General features: G+C 41.7%; 1 protein-coding gene across 2 annotated transcripts; it reads right to left on the reverse strand.

The window, feature by feature from the left end:
- Nucleotides 1–9,161: 9,161 nt before the first annotated feature.
- Nucleotides 9,162–22,490, reverse strand: LOC115358792 (putative fidgetin-like protein 2). 2 transcript variants are annotated; one of them, XM_030050808.1, is made up of 2 exons: nucleotides 22,408–22,490; nucleotides 9,162–11,935 (listed from the first exon to the last, which is right to left on the reverse strand). In XM_030050808.1, exons 1-2 carry the CDS (start codon nucleotides 22,430–22,432, stop codon nucleotides 10,767–10,769), a joined length of 1,194 nt encoding a protein of 397 aa, XP_029906668.1. In that variant the 5' UTR covers nucleotides 22,433–22,490; the 3' UTR covers nucleotides 9,162–10,766. The 2 variants fall into 2 exon arrangements, with proteins under 2 accessions (XP_029906668.1, XP_029906669.1); XM_030050809.1 differs by lacking the exon at nucleotides 22,408–22,490 and adding an exon at nucleotides 16,145–16,298.
- Nucleotides 22,491–24,361: the final 1,871 nt, after the last annotated feature.

Consider the following 24,361-nt stretch of genomic DNA (forward strand, 5'->3'; position numbering starts at 1 on the left):
AAAACAAAGAGAATTACTTCTTCATGTAGAATATACTCTACATGTCTGACGATACCTGTGTGTTGACTGCTGTTTAACTACCTGATTTACTGTGTCATCTATGAAATGATTTGTACTTTTAACCTTGTTCTTAACATGGTAAGCAGCATGGCAGTCGGTATGGTTCTGCTAATGAAAGGCACGTCACTTTGTGACGTGTAAACGCAATTAAGATAAGAGATGTTTTCCTTACTCTGTCCCTACATTAGTTACAAACATGACAGTGACAGTGCTGCCAGGGACACCACATAGAGTCTAGCTGCATGTGACCAGCACCACATCAACACAATCTACCTGAGACCTGCCTAAATTACATTAAATGTTGTTCCTCTTGTTTGTATTTTGATGCAATAACACCTGATATAAGTTTTTGTTTGAGATGATGAGACTGTGTAGTGGGGTGTGTCATGGTGCTGCAGCATTAAGACTACTTCAATAACCAGGTGTGTGTGTGTATGTGTGTGTGTGTGTGTGTGTGTGTGTGTGTGTGTGTGTGTGTGTGTGTGTGTGTGTGTGCATGTGCGTGTTTCTTCATCTCCTTCCCCCTCTTCGTCGTTTGTGTGTGTGTGTGTGTGTGTGTGTGTGTGTGTGTGTGTGAGGTGGCGCACTGAACAAGGGAGGAAGAGAGGGAAGTAGAGGGGGGTAAGCAGAGACAGCACTGCAGTGCAGATAGATGAATGCAGTGGCCTGGGCTGAGTCAGCAGCATGTTCCCAATAGGCTCAGACTGTACAGTGCACTGTATAGCAGCTCCTTACCCACAGCCTACAGCAGGCAGGGGGAGAGGCAGCTACAGCAAGAAGACAAAAAGTAAATGAGAACAATACAGAGAAGGATGAGGGATTCGAAGGAGCTCACTAGTCTGCTTATACAGGCTGAATCATTCTCTTACCTTTTAGGTGCATTGCAACATAGATGGTCTGCATTACTTATTGTGTACATTACAGTTGCATGACTTACAGTGCAACATATTGTTCTGATCAGTGTGGTACAGTTATTTAAAAAAGCACAATGTTAATTACTGGTGCCTAAATCTGTCATTGAAAAAAAAAACATGCATTTTGACTGCTGAGTTTACATTATTGTTTTAATTCTATGTGTACGAATGGATTGCTAATTGATGCTCTAAATCTATAGATATTGTGGGCAACACAAGTCAAATTTAACTAATTTTATGTTGTAGCACTTCCATGGATTATGTCACTGAGTGCAGTCGTAATCATGTAATAATATACAACTGATGACAGTCCTGCCCTCCGGCCCATATATTTCAAATGTGTGGCCTCACTAAATGGACAGACACAAATGTGCTGCACTATAAACATCTGTCACTTGCACATTTCTCTCCCTTTCTCTAGGTCACTATCCTCACTGCATCCATCTGAACAGCACGTTGTAGTTGCAGAGGTGGGATGTGGATTAAGTAGGACATTGGCTTCATCCATCAGGCCATTTGGGGTGGGAGCAGGTGTGTGTGAAATAGAGAGTACAGACAAAGAAGAAAAGAAATGGTGTGGTAATAGTGGAAAAGAAGGGATTCTGTCCCTCTTTCTCTGCTCAGTCAGAATGGTTAATACATCATACATGAAAAGGACTAATCTGTGTTTGTGATTATAATAGGCCTGTCCTCTATGGATTTCTCTGTGTGAGGGCTCTGTTTATATGTAATGACTGTAATGAAGCAGAAAATTAATTCCACTTCTGAGAATGAGAGGCCAAAAACACAGCTGAGCCCTGTGAATTTAATTGTTCCCACCTTTTTTTTTTTTTTTTTTTTGCTCAGGTTAGCAAAAGCAGGACGATCATGTAAGGATGACGGTATGTGTGTGTTTGTCTGATCATGTTAAGCCTCATTGTTTGAATACTGCAGTATAGGAGGGCAAGCTTTGCATGCTTATCATGACACAGGTCGCCCACAACACTTTCATATTGGTGTTCACTCTGAGAAGATTTTTAATTGAATCTCTCCACTATTTAACATCCTCTCCCACAGAGTCACTATTGAATGGAAGTTTACAGTCTGGAATTTTCTTTATTGTGGCTCTCTTACCCCCTCTAGTGGCATTTGTAGGAACTAACTAGAGCCAACTTCCACCAAATGAATGGGCTAAAGAAAAGCCACAGTTAGACCAAAAATGTCCATTGTCCGTGGAAGTCAGGAACTTTTATGTCAACGGGTTAAAATGGATTTGTAGATTTATATATTAAACCTGGGCTCTCCACTCTGACTTGGAGAGACAACAGGCTGTATAGTGACCATTCAAAAAGACGCGAGCAAAATGACGAAAAGTCCACTGTTTCCAATAACAAATCGATTTATTGCTTATAGCACGAAAAGCTTCCAAAGCGAAGTACAGCCACATTCTCTGTAATAAGTGTCATAAACAAAAGAAACACTAATTTACTCACAAACCAATAACTCACGGTAAAAAAAACAATTCGCTTCTTGCACATCAGCATCACCTGTGTCAAACACACCACTGGTTATATTATCTCTGCCTAATTTAGTGCGGCACTGTTTGCTCCCCCTAGTGGCGGGAGGATTACCAAACAAAACCAAAATTAACATCAACAAAATGGCTCTTACAGGGTGCTAAAAAAAAAAAAAAAAAAAAAAAAAAAAAAAGTGAGCTTGTTTAGGTAGGACATATTTTACATTACTTTTCTCAATGTTGTCGGCGGAGGAGTTTTGTTCATTGTCTTATGTGAGACAGCTTTAAGGGCTCAAAACCTCCTTGAACTAAGCTCCTATGAGAAACCTATGCTAGCCAGTGGAGAGCTAGGTGTAACGATAATCTAAGATTAATATTTCAATGGACTCCAGGCGAAATTCATTACTTTTCACGGAAAGTTCACCTCCGAGGTCTCCCTGTCCTCAGGTGCCCGATGTGACAGAGGCCAACACGGGGCTGGAGTGGTTTGAAACGGCGACATCACCTGGTAAACAACAGAAATTCAAATGATTAGCCATTTATTTATGAATTAAAACTAATAATCTCTGGCGGAAAAAATGTGTAGCAGGTCTGTCGAGGTCAGACCAAGGAGTCCCCAGCTCGCCGTGTGTGTCAGCCTCATTGACCAGCCCGGCCTCCCCTCCCTGCGGTGAGTCTGTTTTTCACCCCTGCTCAGTTCATATGTGCCGTAATGTCACATCTGAGCTGAAAATACAACCCCATTACCTGCCTAGAGATGTTTAACCAAAAGCCATGTCCCTGTTTCCCCTCCACATTCACATGTAGAGGCCTGCCCTGGTACTAATGTTTGCTTGGGTGAATCCACGTTGCTCCTGTTGGGCTGAACTTCTCCCAGGCCCAAACCCACAAAGTCACTCAAGATCCTGTTGAGCTTTAAAATCTACTGCTCTAGAAAACAGAAAAGAGTTAGATGAAGCATGTCAGGCTGCCAGTGAGCAGTGTTGGCGAAGCAGCTACTCTGACAGCAAACTTTGCAAGCTGCTAATTACTTCACACTGGAAGACGGTGAACTATAGGCTATAGCTAAGGTATAATATAGGTGTAATATAAGACACAGTATTAAGTCACATGCAGGAAAAAATGACAGTTGAATTTACTGTATTGCAAAAGCTGCCCATGTGTTCCTTTAAAGGATTATTCAGGTATTTTTCAACTTGGGCCCAATTTGTCCATCTTTTGGTGTCAAAATGACTCACAGGGACAACAAATGCTGTTATTTGCCCATTAATGAGCAAGATATGTTTCAGCCAGGTGGAAAAATAGGGCCCAGGTTGAAAAATATCAGATGTATCCTTTAAACCTTCTGCCTGCAGGTCACACATGATAGATATGTTAGCTCCCGATTCTTTTGTTGAAAGCCCAGGAACAGACCGGAGTCAGTCTTCAATTTTCTGATGCAATATTTATTATGGTCACATATATAGCAAGGCAGCGCTGGTCTCAATGTGACAGAGCTCCCTCAGGATCTCAGTCAGAAAGAGCCCCGATATCAGGAAATGATACACATTTATGTTCTTGGGCTTGGGCCTGCCCCGTACATAGGTTGGACTTAAACGCAACCGAGAATAATTGGCCAGTTACCCGGACATGGACAGGCCAACCATTGTCCATACCTTGTTTCTGGAATGTGCTATGCTATGTGTGTGAATGTTGACTGGGCGTGTATCTAATGCAACAGACCTAAATAACGAGATAGAGAAAGTACATCTGGCTCCTGCTGTGTCTATCCTCTGCTTAGCAGCCAAGCTGCCCTGAACTATGTAATACATTGGATAATGCAAGAAACATTGAACTATACGGCCAATTGTAACAGATAGATAGATAGATAGATAGATGAGAAGGTTAAATGAGTGGCACCTTAGCATGCAGTGTTCATCATTCAGATACCATGCCTGCATATGTCTGCAGCCAAGAAATTCGAGTTGTGGTTTGTAGGAACCTTTGCCACAAGAAGTAAAGCAAAAACTTAACTTATTTGTAAATCTGAATTTAATTGAACTACCAGCAAGCGACTACAAAATGTAGTTAAATGACTAGTTTATTCTCATGTAGGAACAGTGCTTCCAAACACCGCCAGGCAGCGAGTTTGACTGAGTTTGACTCCAGATCTCATGACAGGTTTGTGTCATGTTGCAGACTTGGCAGTCCCGTCCACCCCAGTGCAGGACATATGGAGGATCCCCCTCAGCCAAGAGGACAAGCTCTGGAAAACATGTTACAGCAGCACAGATTCACCCCCTGGTAAGATCCTCAAAAATCAGGCTGACAGCACAGGGCTGTTCAGCTTGTGTACTGCAGATACATGCATGTAGCCACTGACTATAGTACTGTATATTTTTCTGCTTTTTGTAGTGCAAACTGTGGCTGCAATTGGAGAGCGAGGACATTTGGGAGTGAAGACGCCGTCAATGAAAAGTAAAGAAATGACACTGAAGAAAACAGCCATCGAGTAAAATGAGGGCTGATCCTCACAGTGAAAGATCCCTGCCATCTTGACTCTGATAAGTAAATCCAAAGCCTGATTTCAGGTCTGAAAGAAGGCCAAGTTTTGATCCATGTTTTGATACATGGATCCAAACCATACATGTTTTGTTCATTTGTTTTTTCCTCAACGTGTTTTAACGATCAGTAAAACAAATTCAGTTAATAAATTTGACACCATTCATATGAAATGCATTTATTGCCCATCTCAGTGGTCATCTACTTGCTTTTATAACCTTCAGTTCATTCTGTGAATAAATTTAACACTGTTAGTCCTCTGTAAACAAAGGTTAATATGTAGTGAGCTACTTTTTAATAAAGACCTGTAGGTGTCACTGTTACACAGTATTTGTTGTCTACCACCGCTGCTGTTTGCAAGTGTGGGTGAGAGAGAGGGAGAGAGAGATGCTGTCTTTTTCAAAAGAAATCATTTTCTCTTGCCTAACCCCAGCCAGAGTCATTCTGATTTTATTTTAGCTGTCTTATTATTGAATTTCTTCTGGCGCTGTCAGTTCGATTAGCTGTGGAGATTAAGTGAAAAGGATAAACACACTCTGGGAAAGGAAACTGCAATGCTGTTATGTTCACAGCTGCAGTCCTGCATGTGTTACATATGTGTGTCAGTCCTATTCATTGACCCAACTAGTTATCACCAGACTACATAATACACATCAAAAAAGATGCAGAGGAACACAGCAGAGTGCAGTTTCTATGGCACATCAATGTGCTTTTTCAGGTTGTGTTGTTTACAAGCACATGATAAATGATTACAAAAAAATAGAGGTAAATAAAAAATTAAAGAACAATTTTAGATTACAGGCCTTTTTTGTTGTTGCAGATGGTTTGGAAAATAAGTAAATATGGTTGTTTAAGGTGGTCAAAATTAAACAATGACTCCTCCTTCCATCTGATGTATAAGTATTTTAGGGTTTCAATATTCAGTAAATCTAATGGGCCAGAGGCACACAGCGCATGTCGGCAAAAAGACCAGGTGAAATAACAGGTGAAATCAGTCACTGCCTTTATAAATAAATTGTGCCCTTCAAACGACTTTCTGGTGGTCGGCTTGAGTTTAGCCCATTCTCTTACCATCACAGTTTGACTATTGGACCAGTGTTTGAAGCACCTCAGCCTAAATAAATGTGAAATAGACCATATCAGCTTCACTCATCCAAAAGAGTGAGAGCTGAACCCTACCTGTTCACCCTTTCACAGTTTCGTTTGGACCTCAGTTTTTTAGGCCATGCCTCAGTTTGTATCATGGTTTGTGTTGAAAAGTTGAACGGACTCAAAATTCAAGTTTTAATTTAATTTCGGTTCAAACATATGCCAATAATTCAGCACAAAAAGCTGAAGGGGGCTCTTGCCAATGTTGTGTAAAAGTTGTGCAACATAGCCAAACAGCATGGCTCCTGGAAAAGACAGTCATTTGGCCAAGCATTATTTTTAATCTCAAGCAGTGCTGAATGTTCTTCATTACGAATGTGTTCACTGTCATGTCACATTGTGTTCAAAAACAATGTCACGTCACAGTTCACCACACGTGTGCTGTTTGGTGAACTTAGGACTATGGAGTCAAGGTTTTTGATTTTGGTATTATGCCATTGCCCCTCTAGATCCTACTAAAGTGAGTTTAATATAAGAGGACAGAGTCTTGGCCCGTGACAAGTTAAATGTGAGGGTGTCTGCAGGTTTGGGTGAAGACTGTCAGGGATATGTTCTGATGATGGTTTGTTTAAAATCAGGAGATATAGAGGCTGTTGATAAGGATAAACGTAGAGAGTTAGTGTGTGATGGCCCACAGTTTTGGTCAGGGAGAGTTGGCGGCTTTGTTGTGAAATGCCTGGATGAAGCAGCGGGCTTAGAGTTGCTGTTGATGGAGGGACAAAAGTTTTGGACATCTGTCACACGCCACCGGATGCCCTCCGCCCTCTAGACAATGAAGCCTCAGATAGAGGGTGTCCAGGGGGCGAAGGCGAGCGGTTGCTTTCCCTCTCTCCTCTCTCCTCCCTTTTCAGCTTCTTATGTGGCCTTTACATGACACAAATAGCCTATTGTCTCTTTTGCTAATTTTCAAAAACATATTTCTGCATTCTTAGAAGAGAAATAAAGGTTTCACATTGCATGTCAAGGAGAATCACAGGTTGGGTAGAGCAACACAAAGCAGAGCTGATTCACACAGTAATGTAGGAACGCTTGTGACTTTGTGAATTTGGAGCATGACTCAAATAGTTTTGTCAGCATCCTGTCGACGGGGCGTATGAAGCAGGAGGAAAACTCGCTGATAGTTACACTGAATGGACATTTACATGGTTACTGTCAGGTCCCCTATCCAAAACTACATGGATATGTCATTCTCCATACTGTCATGTGCAGTTTGTGAGGATGGCTTACCAGTGGTGATAAACCAGGCTGTGTTAGAAATCGTAGGATTTTGCCATATGTATTATTTAGTGTTTCGATTCCCACAGACAAAAAGACAACGTAAAGAATTGTTTGGTACGATATCTTCATTTCAATGAAACAATTTTCTTTTAAAGTACAGTCTTTTGTGAGGTAGACTATAACAGTTCAAGAATTATTAACATTGCTCCTTAACTGACGTGAAATGACATGAAATAAATATTTCCATGTACAATGTCTTCAAAATGAGGTAGAAATGGTTACAGAGAATGTACAAGATACAATAACAAAGTTACTACTGAATTACAAAGATAACATTGAAATCCCACATTTGTTGGACAAATTCAATCCCATTAACTTCAATGAATCAGAGTAATAGCAAGGAACAGCATCATTAACAGGCCAGGTGAATACTGGTGCTTGAACCTGTGGGCCCGGTCCCACCTGGTGTGTTCTTCAGTGTCGAGCACATTCTTTGTGTGGCGTTGAAGAGCATTCGAATTTGTAGCTAAGCGCTTATATACTCCTAAGCTCTGGGGACAAGAGTTCATTATTTTCATTAACACGCTGGCGTTCGTCTATATTTTTTCATCTTTTAAATTTTTTTTTTTGGGCATTTCTGCTTTATCATTAGTTAATCTTTTGAGGCTAAATCTAGGTGGGATGTGGATCATTTTCCACCACAATGTCAACCACATTCTCGGTAACGTTAATTCTGTGAATTTGCTTACTTTTCCAAAATAAGATCATCACAGGCTAAGCCAAATTTCTACTAAATGTTCCTACTGCTGGAAATTCACTCACTATGCATGCTTTTAGGCAGGAGTGAGGTTTTGACAGGATAGAAAAGCCCCATAAGGCTTAAAGGAATACTCTAACATTTTGGGCAAAACACCCTTTTTCCGACTTACCCAGACTGAGACAAGATGTTCGGTACCATTTTCACATCTGTACGTCCAGTCGCTCAGTTCCTATGGGTAGCATTTTGGACGTACAGAGGTGAAAATGGTATCGAACATCGTATGTCAGTCTGGGTACGTTGAAAAAACTTATTTTGCCCAACACATTGGAGTATTGCTTTGATTTCACAAATACAATGATATGGCACGCTTTATGAAGAGATGACAACACAACTACTGTTGAATCAACATGATGATACTGGTGATCTGAAGGTTCAGCTACACACAAAGTACAGTGTTGCGTTACCAATTCATATTATAGCTGATGCATAAGTCTGACGTGTGAGGCTGTGCTGAGTGAGATAAATATCTGTATAATACTGACAGGAAAATGGGGATTTGACATTGATGAAAGAAACACTGTTAAGCTTGGGTGAATAAGATCTGGACTATTAAAGGATGCAATTCCACATAGTTAAGACATTTTCATAAACATACCTATTATAGAGCACATGTGAATATGTCTTGATATGTCATTTGTCATTTTATTCATCAAGAGTGCTTTTTGTTTGTTGTCAGCTTGTCCATCAAAACTGTTTTCCCCACTGCTAACTACTCTAACACTTAACAGGTCATTAATTTTTCCACCAAAACCTAGAAGAGAAATACATCTATACATGAAGAAAATATGTTTCATATATCTAAAAACATCATTGATGTACATAATGGCATGTATTGTCCTTTAAAAAAAATATCTGAATTACATTCAACATTTCAGGCCTTACAAAAAACCTCAAGTTTAATTTCCCAGAGCTAAGAAGCAGTGTGGATGGTGTGAATTCACACGTGTAAGGGTGTATGTGTAAAAATGTGTGTGTGTGTGTGTGTGTGTGTGTGTGTGTATTCTCCTGTAAATATCGAAGGCGCTATAAGTTTGTTGTTTCCCTGAAGTGTTCAGACTGTATGTTTTACTCTTCAAGAAACAAAGCCATGACTCTGTTATCATCTTGCTCCATAAAGCTCCCTAAAAAACACCCTAAGGTAATACATACATTCTTATTTTTTCATTTTCATTCTGAGGTAACAATAATCTTCCTGAGTATTCAATAACAAGACTATAAATCGTCCTTTTGAGAGGCAAAAGTAAAAAGAATGCATATTGAGAAAAAGGAAAATGCGGGCAGACAAACAGGTATATTTTCATAAGAATGGAACGTGGAGTAGAAATGAAAAGAGGCACTCACTCATAAGAAATTACTTCTCCACTGTAACCTGCATGCACATCACTGCATGTCTATCCATCTGGGTCATGCATCTGTCCTTCTCAGATGAGTGAGGATTAACACTTAACAGATTTTTTGGTGAATTATGTAATGGTTGTTTTGTTTTTTCTTTGATTGATTCGTCTAGTCATTATTACTTTTAAATTGGTGCAGACAAGGCAAAGGCTGGATCAGGCGTCACTGTACATTACTCTTGTGTTCTTTTGAAAATATACCTCTTAGTTTTGGGATTAGACGTTGAAAATCTGCATGTAAACAACACGCTTTGAAGAAGATCTGCATATATTCTGTCCTTTTTGTCGATGCTAAATAAATTTTCAAAATGAGCATAAAATCTCAGATTATTCCCACACTCTTTGTTTAAACCTAAAAAAAAAAAAAAAATCCACAGGGCGGCTTTTTGTATTACTACCTAATCATTTGATAAGCAGCTTGGTATGAATTAACTGAAGAAGAATGAAAGTACTTGAACAGTGAAAAAGAATGTGAACAAAAGGCAGGGTTGAAGGATGAAGAAACAGAGAGAATAAGGGTTAAGGAAATAAAGAAAAAGTCAAGAATATGTAATGTAAGGGGGGGAAGCGAGGGCTGAGCGGGGAAACATTCATTTCTCAAAGCCAAATGAGGCACCAAGCCTTGGAATCAGCTTGTAAAGTAGCAGTGATTGTGCTGAAGTAGTATGGCAATCACACCATTTCAGTTATTGCTCTCCTTCGTTTTTGGTCTGAAATGATTCTTGTGGTGTGGTAGAAGGTATTGCAGTCAAAGGCCCTTTACATATATAATGGCCACATATATTATCACCAACTTCTAAAACAGCAACATTGCAGTAATGCTGTTACAGTAGCAGAAAGGAAATAAATAGGATCCTGAGAGAAACAGTCACTCATACATTTAGACTGCCTTAATACATCTATGTAGAGTATACGTAAAACCCAATCCCTAACCCTTACCATAACCTTATAGGGCGAAATGCCCCTGTGACTCTTTGGAGAAATTTGAATAATGAAAATGTTAAAGATGAGCAGGAGATACCAGTCTTGTGCCCTCTTGCGTTCACTAGTCAAATCAAACCTCTCATTGCCAAATCCGGCGTTTTTCCTCCAAAGTCATCTGAGCTAACAACCATGGTTGGTTTTAAAGAGTGAGGGACTAGAAGCTTGTTCCTCTCAAATGCCAACCTGAGCTGTCAGCGCCCTCCAGTGGGGTCCTCAGATCGTGCATGCGATGCAGGTATCTTCATAGACATTCTCTGCTGGTGCGGAAAGTTGTGCTCCCCTGATCCGCTCTCCCCAGCCAGGCCTGATGGTGGGCTGTAGTCCCCTGCCCCACCATATGGGGGAGACATCAGGGGTTTTCCAGGTTTGTAGGCCTGCGGGTCTGAGGCTGAGCCGCTCATATCATAGCCATTGCCGTGCCCATTGCCGTGGCCTTTGCTGTGACTGTTTCCGTGGCCGTTACCATACTTTCTGTAGCGTGAGCCTTCCACCTCTCCTCCTTCCTCTCCTTCTTCTGCCATTTCAAAGGCCTTGCGTTTGAGTGGCACCCCCGTCTCAGAGCTCCCTCCCAGGCTGTGAGTGGGGTAGCCGTAACTGCCCCCCACCACAGTGGGCCTAGGGGCCAGTGGAGTTGGGGCACTAAGCCCAGAGGGCAGGTAGGAGGCACTGGGGTGGCTATATCCAGAGGCCAAGCTAGTCTGGGTGTGAGGGTAGCACCCTGGAGGGTAGTTGTAGACAGGGGTGCTGGGACTGTAGCTGGGCATCAGAGCGGGTGCGGCCTGTAGAGAGTGTAGAGGAGCAGGGGGAAGTGCTGCGCTGGGCTGAGGGCAGTATCCTGAGGACAGGTAGGTGCTATTGTAGGCAGGAGGATATTCCTGAGATGAGGGGGCACTGCAAGAGCCAGCGCTGCTGTAGCCTGGGTCAGAGCCCAAGTTACTGCTCACTACTGTCACACTTCCTGTGGCTGGGACACCCACAGATGCAGCACCTGGTTTAGTGCCTGTTAAGGCCTCCAGACCAGGGTAACACTCCATGCCCTGACCCAGTGTCCAGGGCTCAGATTCAGTTTTCAGGAAAGTTCCAGGCTCTGAGTAGGCTCCTGAGGCAGCCCGCTCATAGGGCAGCTCCAGTCCTGAGTATTTTTCAGCATAGCGTTTGAGCAGAGAAGAGGCAGTGAGAGCTGATATGTCATCGCTGGCCCAGGGGTAACCTGCGGGGGCATAGCTGCGGCGAGCAGCAGCATAGGGGTCGTGTTTGTGGGCAGAAGGGGGTGAGGTGGTAGAGGTGACATCTAGGTGCTGCTCAGGCCACTGGGATAAGGGGGCTGCGTGCTCCGGAGACCAGTGCATCTTCAACAAACCTACCAGAAATTAAGACCAAAACACAAAAATTAGTACACACAATTATAAAATAATGACATTAAGTTTTACACTGCCAAAATTCTCTATCTTATCACGTCATTTAGCTTCATATTCATTGCAAAAATCTTGTTTTTCTTAAAAAGAATGGGAAAAAAAAGGTCAGTGGAATAAGACAATTCCTTGTTTCTAGCGCTAATCTACTTGTTTCCAGAATTTTTATCGTTTCATTTTCTTGATATTAGTGGTCTGCCTTAGTTCAACATATTTATAATTGTTACCAGAAAAAATCCTAAAATGTAAAACTGCGAGTGGAAGTGGAAGTGGGAAGTGCGAAACAAAATTTAAGATTGCGTTTTAGACTAAATGGCATAGAGATATGTATTTATTTTTGCAGTTAAACTTCAGAAAATCATAAACAATGCATCTGATAAAGTGTCTCAAATTAGAAGATCTGAAATATCAAGCAAAATTACTCCAGACTCAAAGAAAATTGCATCTGAGGTAGTTTTTACACCCGTTCTGTCCTCTAAAACTTGCAAGCGGAGAGCCTGGCTTTATGAATCTCTGCCCTTGTAATCACCTTGGCTAGCTGACCCAACTCCAGAATCATGTCAGTGTTTAGCCCATGCTCCTCTCCGCAGCCTCGCCCAGGCGGGGGACTACTGTTCTCAGCTTCATATGGAGCCACCAACACTGCCCCCAGCCCGGTCTCCACGGCGATAAGCCTCTATCAGCCTGTGTGCTGCCCTCTGCCTTTGCCTCTCTCACAGGGGCCATTGTTGTCTCTCTGTGAGTCTCCTACTCCACAAAGCCACCCCCACTGAGCGTGTGATCTAATTCGGCCCAAACCTCAGCAGTCTGCACAGGGGGAATAGAGGGCGGGGTCACTGGGTATGGAGGGGGAACAGAGTCGCTTTTCATCGGACTACGCATAGAGGCTGGACCAACACATCTATGACCACTATTGCTAGTGTAGAGTGTCAATGTAATTTTGATTGTGTAGTGAGGGAAGAGTCCAGTTTTATTTATCTGTTTATTTGCCTTGTGTGTTTTTACACTTACATTCACACAATCACAGTAATCCACTGGTTCAGTGGTTGCGGGCTTAGATTGGCTTTTGCAGGCCTTGTCTTTTTGAGCTGGCATTAGGCTGACATTCCAGGCATTGCAAAGTATTATTAAACTGTCCTGACCCCACAGCCTGGGCCAGAGGGGCTAGCATACAAGAGCACTGGACAAAGGATGAACATGCTGCCTTGGTTTCATGAAGATGGTGTACTCACCAGGCAAAATATGAATTTTTCAGAGATTTGACCAGGCAGGGTCAAAAAGCTGAAAATAGTGGCAGCACTGGTGATGGTAGGAGTTTATTACCTCACACAAACACACACACACACACACACACACACACACACACACACACACACACACATACACAGACACTGACACACACACTGACATACACACGTCTGGTGTGACGCTGTCTATGTGTGGTTTATTCCAGGTTGTGTCACATGTCCACCAGGACCACCAGATGGGCCTCTAAATGGTCCACATGTTGATCCCTAAATTAAATGATCCTTCAGACCAATAATCCCACTCATCCAATCCAGGGATCCCGGCTCTCTCGGTCAGGCCAAGCTCCACCCTGGATCTCAGAAATCCCTATGCTCCAGGGAATTTCAGCCGGTCATGGGACCGGCCCCATCCCTAGCACAAAAACAAACACAACACTGCTGGCACAGGGCCGATAAAGCCCAATATTCCCACCAATATGAATTCATAAACATAGAGGCAGAGGGAGGGAAAAGGATGACATGCACCCTTGCTTCTGACAAGAGGGTTCATTTAATGTTTTTTATGCAATAGATCTAGAGATACACATAAAAAAAGCAAAACAAGACAAAAGAATAAAGATATAACACACTAGCAGTTTACACACATGCTGATTTTAAACAAAATAATACTGTTTGTAAACCAGATCCAACCATTTGTTTTATATTTTTGTTATCCTGTCATGATGACATTACTGCAGGTTATAATGCATCATTATAAAAAGTATAGTTCTTATACAGTTTTGAAAGGCTGCATCACATTCAGTGCATATTAATATAGTAATATAGTAATATATAATGATTAATGATAATATTTTATGTTAATATGGCAAAAGTGTCCCTGCAACAACATAATTTAATTACTTTAATTACTTTAATAACCAATTAATTACTTACCAATAAATGAGTCTTTTAACTAGTCAAGAGTGGGTTAGAACAAAACACAACTGCAAGTTCTAGCATGGCATAGTGAGTCTACCTATCCTACATAGCTTTGCCTGTTATTTATTAAAATATATTAATTAATTGAACTTTTGTATTTTTTCTTCTTAAACACAAAAAGCAACTCATCTCAGTGCTTTTGAGTGATTATTTAACAGATTATTTAACAGTTTTTTTTTTGTTTGTTTGTTTTTTAGGCATGGTACAAAGCAGAAAGGACAGCCTTTTGTGGTTTATTTATCTCCTTGAAACCTCTGCAACAATGTTTAAAAATTCTGAGTTTGAAAGATTACAGATTACAGGCTCTGATGAAAGCGTGTTCAAGTGTCCAGCAAGATGCTCAGATTAGCAGTGTTACAATCTCAATCTCAATCTCAAAACTATGATCATCACCACTTTGTATTGAGTGTTGCATGACTTTGCTGCCAATAACAGTGTCCAACTTCTAGCTAAAAAAAATATACTCATTTTCCCACAGCATTAATGCTATATCTAATGCCCCTTTTTCACAAAATTTCTTGGGAGAAGGTGGCAAAGCGAGTTCCTTAAATTCTTGTTATTTGTGTTTCCACTCCATCTAAATGAGGAAGAGTCTAGTCATTCTGTGTGCAACAATCACAGAACAATATATATGGAAGATGTCAAAGATGGTATGTTCATGAGCATTTACTACTGTGATGCTGTAAGGTTGTGTTTGGTTTTGAGGAGGAAATGTGTGGAAGCTTTACCATTGCTTTGCGCATGCGTGCTTGCCCCTCTCATTGCTGCCCCCTAATTTTTGTAACCTGAATAGCTGTAATTAAAGACATTGTTTGGACATCAACACTAGCCATGGCTAAGGAGGTACAGGCAAAAATTAAACTGACAGTGAGCTAGCTTGATACAAAGGAATGACTCTAAATTTGCTGTAAATTGTAGTGTAGTAGCTCTACACTATTGTTAAACAAATAACTTCATTCACAGGCACATGTGATACACTGAAACCTCTTTTACCTCCAACAAAATACAAAAACAAGCACAAAGATTACAGAAAATGACTACAGATAAAGAGTTAAGGTAAAAGAATTTACAACTTTCTGTGGAGTTACAACTCTCAAACCCTAAATGCAAACCCCAAATGACCCCAAAAACCTTATAACAAACAGATATTCACCACTATGGCTATCTGCTAACTGTATGTAGTTTCATTCACTGCTGTTTTATATTTCACTTTTTGATACAACACTTCTTGGTTTGAGAAAAAAATTCCTGCCAGTGAAAATACCTAACACAAGAACATAATTTGGGTAAACAGAGCAGATATATGGAAACTTTTTCATGAGGAGAGGATAATGTTCTGTTTCAGCCCTTCTTTGTGATTTTCGTTGATCAGACAGGTCTATTCTAACATAAAAGCCCTGTCTAGTGCAGCTTTAAGTATTTCGGCTTCATACTGCTCATTATGGTTTCAATTTCTGTCAAAGTAACCCACAAACCAAATTTTGATGCATAAGTAGAAAAAAGACTAATATTTTATTTGAGCTTTCATCATATTTGGCTGGCAATGACTGAACAATAGCTAGTGGATAATAAGTACAAACAAGTAGCTGATGGAACATTACACTGGATATGCTGTAATGCACACACACACACACACACACACACACACATTGCGGATATAAACAGATAATTTCAGCGTTTGCTTCAGTCATGAAGAATCTGCTCTGTCAAAATCTGATGAGTTATAAAAGAGTCAGTTTCAAACACAGATCCACAATGTGGACATTGTTCAGTAAGTGAGGCGTCAAACTGTATGTTGAAGAAATGCATAAGCCACGCACAGACAGTGTTTGCACACTTTTCAGATCATCTTGTATGGAAACAAGATAAACATACACATACACACAAACACACACACACAGAGACGCACCAAGTCATTAGACTGATACTCACAGGTCATGTTGGTCCCCAGCATGAGCCAATCGCTTTGCTTTTAGTCTACCCCTCTTACCACTTCCTCACCAGATGGTCTATAATCTATGCAAGACATATTTGACTATAATAACTTAATCTACTGTATATATTTATATATAAATCTCAAAACTGAGCAGAGTAGTCTGAAAACTGAATGAATGGAAAGATCAGTATGAGATCAGATGGTGGACGAGGGAATTGGAGCGGTCAGGATGGGCTGAAGAGCAGACTGAGAAAACCAGACTAATGAAGGATTAGAGGACACGGGGCTTATGGGAGTGCCGCTGCCTGGTGACAATCTGACAACCACAGGGAAGCTTCCCTATGTGAATTAAAGAGGCATCAACATTGTGGCTTACTCCTTATCCTTCTCATGAGCTTGTAACTTGGATGTAGGGCTTTGTTCTAAAATGGTGTAATCATTTGGCACAAATAAACATATTACATCATATTTACTGTGCTTTTTTTTCTCAAAATTATTAACAATTGCATCTTCTGAAATATTTCATTGTTACAGTAGTTTTGACCAAGTTACAAATATTTGGATGCCAATTAATATAAATTCATTTAAGTCATAGCTTTCTCCTATTGTTGACAGTGGATTAATATCTGACAGTCACTTCTCATAGCTTCACATTATACATTTTACACAAAATAAGTATTTTCTGATTCTTACTATCTCTAAAACAAGAAGACAGTCCCAGTTGTGGTGTTGTGGGTACCCAGATCTTAGGATACAATACTGGCATTATTAATCTGCTTTTTCTAAAGTTTGAATTTCTAACTGATCAAAAGGGCCAGGTCAAATGGTCCCTCATGCATCCACACATCTGTGGCTGGAAGTCAGGATATTAGGAAGGAGGGTTTTGTTTAAGTATAATGAGGGATGAGGAAGGGAGCCCCTAACCCTAATCTTAGTCCCTCATGTTGGCTCAGGACTTGGAAACAACTCTCCATGCTTGGCTGTGCTCGGCTTACCAAGGGACAGAGATGAGTGCTAAGCCAGCTTGGTCGCTATCTCATCTCTTTTCTTAATCATTGTGATTATCATCTTGTTTTTCAACACTAGTCTTTCCCATTTGTTTGTCATGCAGCAGTTACACTATTACTGGGGTCACTGGGGTGTACAGATAAGTGTTTATAATGAGTAGAAAGCCAAAGCAACAAGAAATGGTGACTTAAAATGAAAGGAGCTACAATGTTTTAGGCCAGTCCTGTGCATTATCAGCATTTGTTAATGAGAGGATAATTTGCAAAAGATCAAAAGTGAGTTGGTGTGTGTACCAAAGAGCATGCATTCATAACACACAACAAAACAGTGCTGTAGTCATAGAGCTGTTTTTGGCTAAGAATGTCAGTCCAAGGTTTTCTTCCTTGAACTTTAGTTGTTACTCCATCAGCACTAGCTAAAAAGAGTCTTTGTCCACATCCAATAATACTGACCAACAGGCCTGGAAGCTCTGCAGAACCATCTGACCAGCAGCTCCCCTCACCCACCAGTGGCCTACCAAAAGCTCACACCACTGTGTGCTATGTATGACTGAGAGTGTGCATGCAAGTGTAATGAATAGTTCCAACACAAGCCAAGTGAGGCTCCTGAAATCTGATATGAGCAGGAAGTGAGGTAAAATGGCAAGCTCTCCTCTCCTCCCTTCATCTATTTTTTGTCCTCACCTATCCAATCCGGTCCTGTACCCAAAGCCTACACATGGACACAACATGGCCTGAGGGTCTGCCAGCCAACAAAATATGCAGAGTGTGAGCATGGATGTGTATGTGCGTGTGCATCACTGTGTAAAGGAGGCCAAACAGGGAGCAGGGGGCTTGTAAACAGGAGTTTGATCGATCCAATCAGGAGATGGACTGTGTGTAACCCCACCTCCCCAGCTCTCTGTCCAGCCTTCAACACCCTCCACAGTGCAGCCGCTGCGCTCTGTATCACTGGGCAATTCTTAATTACATGGAGAGAGGATTTGTCCAATATGCTGATTTCTCAGTTATCTTCCTCAATGTGTCTCTCCTCATCTTCCTCAATGTCCATTTGCAATGAGCTGATGAGTCTCCACATTGCTGCTTAATGTTCTACAGTGAATCACATGACAGATCACATCTGGCAAAAAGTGCCACATAATATATATATATATATATATATATATATTTTTTTTTTTTTTTTTTTTTTTTTTTTTTTTTTTTTCTTTTGATTTACTGATGGATTGATGCTTTATTATCATTAACTCATGCATGGAGAAATAGAAATGTGGGTGCCTCTGAAAACACTGGCACCTCAAATTAAACAAAGATAAGGAGCCATAAAACATGACCTCAATGTATGTTATTACCCATAAGATCCTATATAAACAAATTGTCTTGTGATGTTACCCTTACATTGCCCGATAATTTTCTGCACATCAAGAAAATGATGTGTTTATGCAAGTCAGGGATGTTTGCTGGGTGCGAGTGGGGGTTAGTGTGATTGTGGTCCACTGCATGGTCAGTATGAGCAATTAGGGGTTAATTAGATGAAAATACGGGTGGGGGAGGGGATCCATTGGAATGGGATTTGGGGGTTGTGAAGCGTCAGAGGTGGCTGGCTAGATGAAACTCACCCACTGGAAGCTGAGAGCTCCTCTGTTGCTGCTTTTACTCTACTAACAATAAACAAAGACTTAAATTTCCTCACTCGCACACACACAAACACATGCAATTGTGTTCTGGTCCTCCTGCACACATCCACACACAAGTGCACACAGACACACACAAACACGCAGGACAGATGCACACAAATATATACACTCAGACGCACATATGGATATATATGCAAAGTATATTTCTGTAATCAGCTCTGTGGTTTTTGTGCAGCATTCTGCCTCAACTGGCCAGCAGGCAGGCAGAGTGAATCTTGGTCATCTATAGGATGAGTCAGGCTGCTGGAATGCCTGGAATCCAACCTGAGATCTATTTACAAAGCACATATCCTCTCCATACGCTCACCACACACTGTCCTCTTTCAGAGTAAAGAAGGGAGAGAGAACACAGAGAGAGACAGAACATGTTCGCTTACAATGCTGATTAATCACCCCATCAGCTCTTTGCACATTATTGGGTGATTTGTATTAGTTGGAATTTGTTCACTCCATTGGCAGGATCAATATAGAACACATCAGAGGACCAATGGGATATTAATACACATTTGGCCCGTCAAGCGTCCATTCACTATGGCAGAACTCCACAACCACTGTCAGTCAGACAGGACAATGTACCTGCCACAGCACAGACACACTCTTACTCTCTCTGGCTTCCTCTGTCTGTCTTGTTTACACAGTAAATGAAGAGTATATTGTTATGTAAGCAGCACTCATAGTGAGAATGAAGCCTGTGACTGAAGCCTGGAGTTTTTCCTGAGGAGAAAACACTCCCTCTCCCCTTTTCCCTTCCCCCTTTTCTCCAGGCCCACACAGTCCACAAGACCAGAATGGTGTCGGCCGACAAACTACTGTACTACATCTGATCCAAACAACATATGTCCACCAACCAACAACTGATCATTTCTAAATCACAGTCACCAGTGGGACGTATGACAATCATGGTCAGAAAAAAACGTCCCTTCAACTTCTTTGCATAAAATCATATAGTTTTAAATGTGAGCCAACTGTGAAACTATCCTGCCTTAAATGTTTTTGCTTGTCCTTCCTCTCTCCTTTCATTTTTCTTTCACTCCGACCCTCCCTCCCCAGCCTACCCCATGCCCCCTCATTGCTGTAGTAAAGACAGGAGTGTGTCCGAGCCTGTGTGGTCAGTTTCCCCCTCCCCCACTCCCTCAGCTCACACACACACACATGTGGCAGGAGCAGGCCTGGCCCCTCTCTGCTTATTGTGTCCACTCATATATCAGTCTGCAGCTGACCAGTCCCTCGTCATGTCCACTCCATCTGCCCTTCAATTTGTTCTCTCTCTCTTTCCCTCCCTCCCCCCCCACCCCTCCCTCTCTCCCTCTCTCTCCTTCCATCTTAGTATACTGGTGCCCACTATTCACATAGCTCTTTACCATAGCACTTAATGAGGATCTAAGGTGCACAACAATTTGCTTAACAAGCTTGAATGATCACAATGGGAGACCAGTGTTTGTTTGTGTGTGTGTGTGTGTGTGTGTTTATGTATAGAGGAGGTGGGGGTTGTTAATGTGTTCCACTATACAAGCCTAATGAGAGGCTGTTGACACCAGGTTACTAACAATTTGACTGTCATTCACAGTAGCACTTCACCCTGGTAGATGACAATGGAAAAAAGCCATGTAAGCTGTTCATTATCACTGTGCTTACATCATACCATCATTATGGATAGACCTCATACTGTCATCTGAGTGACTGTGTTTGTATGTTTACTTTGAGTGTGGGTGTATTTACATGAATGTGCATGGAATACAACATGAAATATCACAGGGTTTATTATTAACATGGCAGCATTTGAGTGCATGTGTGTGCACATGAGGCGTATAGTCAGTGTCTCAGTGGGTAGAAATCTGGCAGGGCACTGTGAATCTTTTTGAGGCTGGAATGTGACAGACGTACGTTAGTAAAACTTCTGTCTGTTCAGACAACCCTCTTCTCTCCGACTCTGGGACATTTTGGACAGCGACGGCTTTCATCTGGACTCATGTTAAATTTAGGAATCCACAAACATGTAGAGGGGAGGTAAATCCCTGTTGCATTATTCCAATCAGGTTAGTGTTGTAATCCTGTTAAAGCTTGGCCTAATCAATAGCCCAGTCCGTCAATATCAGCATATTCATCAGCTTGGATAGCAACCTCTCATGATTAGCACATATATTTTGGTAATCACAATTCCCTTACATGCCACCGAGGTGTGTGAGAATGATGTGATTGAGTATGGTGCTAAATATGGTGCAAGAATCTGCTACATGCTGGTATATAGAAGGTAATGAATTTGTCTGCAAAAACATACACCTCCAATTGTATAAAGTTTGATAAACCATGTTATGCTGGTAATATCAGTAAAAAAAAAAAATCATTCTGTTAGGCTAATGCATTGGCGATATTGGCTTTTGCAACCGTATTTTGGACTTCTGATTCAGAAGCATTAAGCCCACTCAGATCAAAGCTTGCATGCTGCTCTATGTGGAACAACTGGTGGTGCTAGCTGTTTGACCACAGTGCAACTACACTATATTCACATGGAGGGGCTGAAAAAACAGCAACTGAACACTTTCTGTGAAATTCCTCAATGCAAGGGCTGGAGACTCAGCTGTTAAAGCCATTAGCATATCTCCATTCCCAACATGTCCTCTCCCAGAGACCCCCAGCCCCTAGCTTCCCTCTTCCCTCACCATAGCCACAGGGGATATGGTCAGGATAAATGGAATAACTGAGGGAGTCAAAAGAAGTCATACAGAAAAGAAAAACAACAGATTGCCTCACAGCATTCACATTAAGCACAAACAGGGGCAATGTGTGATCATGATCTTGTCACATCTTTGAACATTCACACAGCCTATACACTACAAAAACATTTCAAAAAAGGAATTTAGTCTCATATTGAGCCTTAAAATCTCACCTCCATTAAAACAAGTAAAAAAAATCTTCTAGTGGGATGAGATAATATCACTTTTTTTCAAAGCAGTTTTGCTTGTTTCAGGATTTAGTAAAATTCTTGAAACAAAATGATTAGCATTGGAACCAAATGAGATTATCTCATCAACTGGAAGACTGTTTTACTTGTACAGAGAAACACAGGATTTCTGGATTGAAAATGAGACTAACCCCCTGATTAAGTAAGGGTTTGCAGTGGCTGTAATGGCATTGCATGCATGAACAGCAACAATTCTGATTGTTACTGTTGCAGATGCAGATGGAGATTTTGTGAGTGGGACTGAAGGTGGATACCAGGGTATTAACATTTAGCATGTTAGAAATGGTGAATATGTATTGTAAGATTTGTCAGCCAGAAAGTACAAAAATGCAACTTTGGTATTCTAATTGACTTATTGCGCTGAAACTGTGACAGAGCTCATTTAAATGTCATCTGTTAGTAAATCAGTCAAATTGGATATAGTTGTCCCCCTTGAGGTTTTTTTTTTTTTTGTGTGTGAGTGCATGCAGCTGTTTTGCACCTGCCTTGGTAAATCAGGGGGTAATCGGCTTGTTAAGATGGACAGTTTTTGTAGTGTACATGCAAGTGCTGTAGCACACACATAGGCTACATAGAAAACAGAGGACAGGACTTACTGTATGGGGTGACAGGACTGAGCATTCTGCAGCCCTGGCCCCAGAAGAGCGGAGGACAGGGTCCACTCAGTGCTGGTGTGGGCCCAGCTGCATGCTGCGGGCCCTCCCCGGGCTACTGCTGCTGCTGGCACTGGCTGTGTGGCTGGCTCTGCTAGTGGCTGACCTTGTGCACCTCTCCATGGCTCATCTCACACTTCATCACCGCTGCGACACATTGCCACCTGAGGAGCAGACACACCAGTGTCAGGGGCAGCAGACACGAAGTACATTTCCAAAATGGCCATCTTATTATGTGTTGTAAATACTAGCTATATCATGGATATTTTGAGACATGTTGGAAGTTGAATGGGTATAGCTTATACAGTGAATGTGAGAGCCTTGCGTTAATTTAGTGTGAAATTCCCATTTAAAAAGTGTGAGAAATGTGTGAGAATCACTTTTGCAAAAACTTGCACAAACAAAACTAAGAATGGGTTTGCCATTCTCTTTCTGTGCTCTCTCATTCCTTTCACTTAGAGCATTTCTGTGTGTGTCTGTATGTGCGTGTGTGTGCATGCGCGCATGTGTGTGTGTGTGTGTGTGTGTGCAAAGAAGACAGGGAGAGAGTTTCAGCGCATGCTAAATGCTTTGACAGAGAGAACAGCTTTTACCCCCTGACCACAAAACCACACGGCCAGCGGAGACAAGTTTCTTTGAAGCCAAGTGTGTTTGAACACAAACACCCTAAACCATAAGAGCAACAAGAACTTTGCACTCTCACGTGGAAGGAAATGATCCTGTCCAACCCAAAATAAATTAGGAATGAAAAATGGAGACTGTCCCATAAGAGAGAGGACACAATTGTAATAGCCCACTGGTCTGACAGATAGAGGACAAACTAAGGGGAATGCCACATATCAAAGGAAAGACTGCTCTGGAAAAAGCAGCAGGGAAGGACAGATCAGAGATACTGATCTCTCATAGAAGAGAGCATATCACACAAGCAGGGCTGTGTGAGAGAGGAGAACATCGAGAGGGACTGGAATGTGCAGAGGAGGAGAGAGAAAGAGAGAGAGCAGCCAGAGGAGGGTAATCAATGTTGGAATGATGCAGAAAAAAAACAACCAAAAATCAGTTTGAACACAAAAGCAAAAGAGCTGCTGACCTGATCATGCCTGTATTTCCTTGATGAGCAGTTCAGCTGGGAAAGCAATCCACTATTCCACAAAGTACAACAAGGGAGCAGACGTGTGTGAGGCGCACTCTCTTCCCCTCTTCTGGGACCCTATCCTTCTCTCCTACACTCTCTTGCTCTCTCTCCAGCTCCCTTCTCCCTCCCCCCTCACTTGCCTAGTGACAACAGAGCAGCACATACATCCCCTCCCCCAACCACGCCACCCCTCCCCCTCCTTCTCCCTCTCTTTTGTTAAAACTATTTAAGCAGGAAGGCAGAGAGGGAAAAAGTGACCAATCATGCAGTGTCAGAGAAGAGCCTGTTTCCCCCTGCTGTGTATGTAGCCTAAGCGTGTGTGTGTGTGTGTGTGTGTGTGTGTGTCTTTCTCTGTGTGTATGCATGTGTAAGTCTCCATGTTCTTGTGTCCACATGTGTATGTGCATGCATGTTTGTGATTCATGTTTGACTGTCTTTGTGACTGATGAATGAGTGTGCAAACATATGCAAGTGAAAAATAGTGAATTTTCTCCTTCACTGATCACATGAGAAGTTCAGTTATTGTCAATGACTCCTATTGATTTGGTACATTGATCTAAACATTGTTGGGCGGGTGGGGTTGAAGCAACCATGTCAATATTACCTAATTCCTGTGATACCCCACCCCCTCCCTTACACACAGAGGCATACACACATGCATGGACAGCAGCAAATGACCTCTACATTGGCCCCAAGCCCTTTGAATAAAGAGTTAGTTAATTTGTTCCCCTGCAACTGTTAAATATCAGTCACTTATGGTCTATA

This window comes from Myripristis murdjan, chromosome 5 (assembly GCF_902150065.1).
Source record: "Myripristis murdjan chromosome 5, fMyrMur1.1, whole genome shotgun sequence".
NCBI lineage: Eukaryota > Metazoa > Chordata > Actinopteri > Holocentriformes > Holocentridae > Myripristis > Myripristis murdjan.

Coding starts and splice junctions, on each gene's coding strand:
- LOC115358792 (XM_030050808.1), bottom strand. CDS start 22,432: ATGCTCAGTCCTGTCACCCCATACA. Junction 11,936..22,407: donor CAGTCCTGTCACCCCATACA/GTAAGTCCTGTC, acceptor AATTTCTGGTAG/GTTTGTTGAAGATGCACTGG.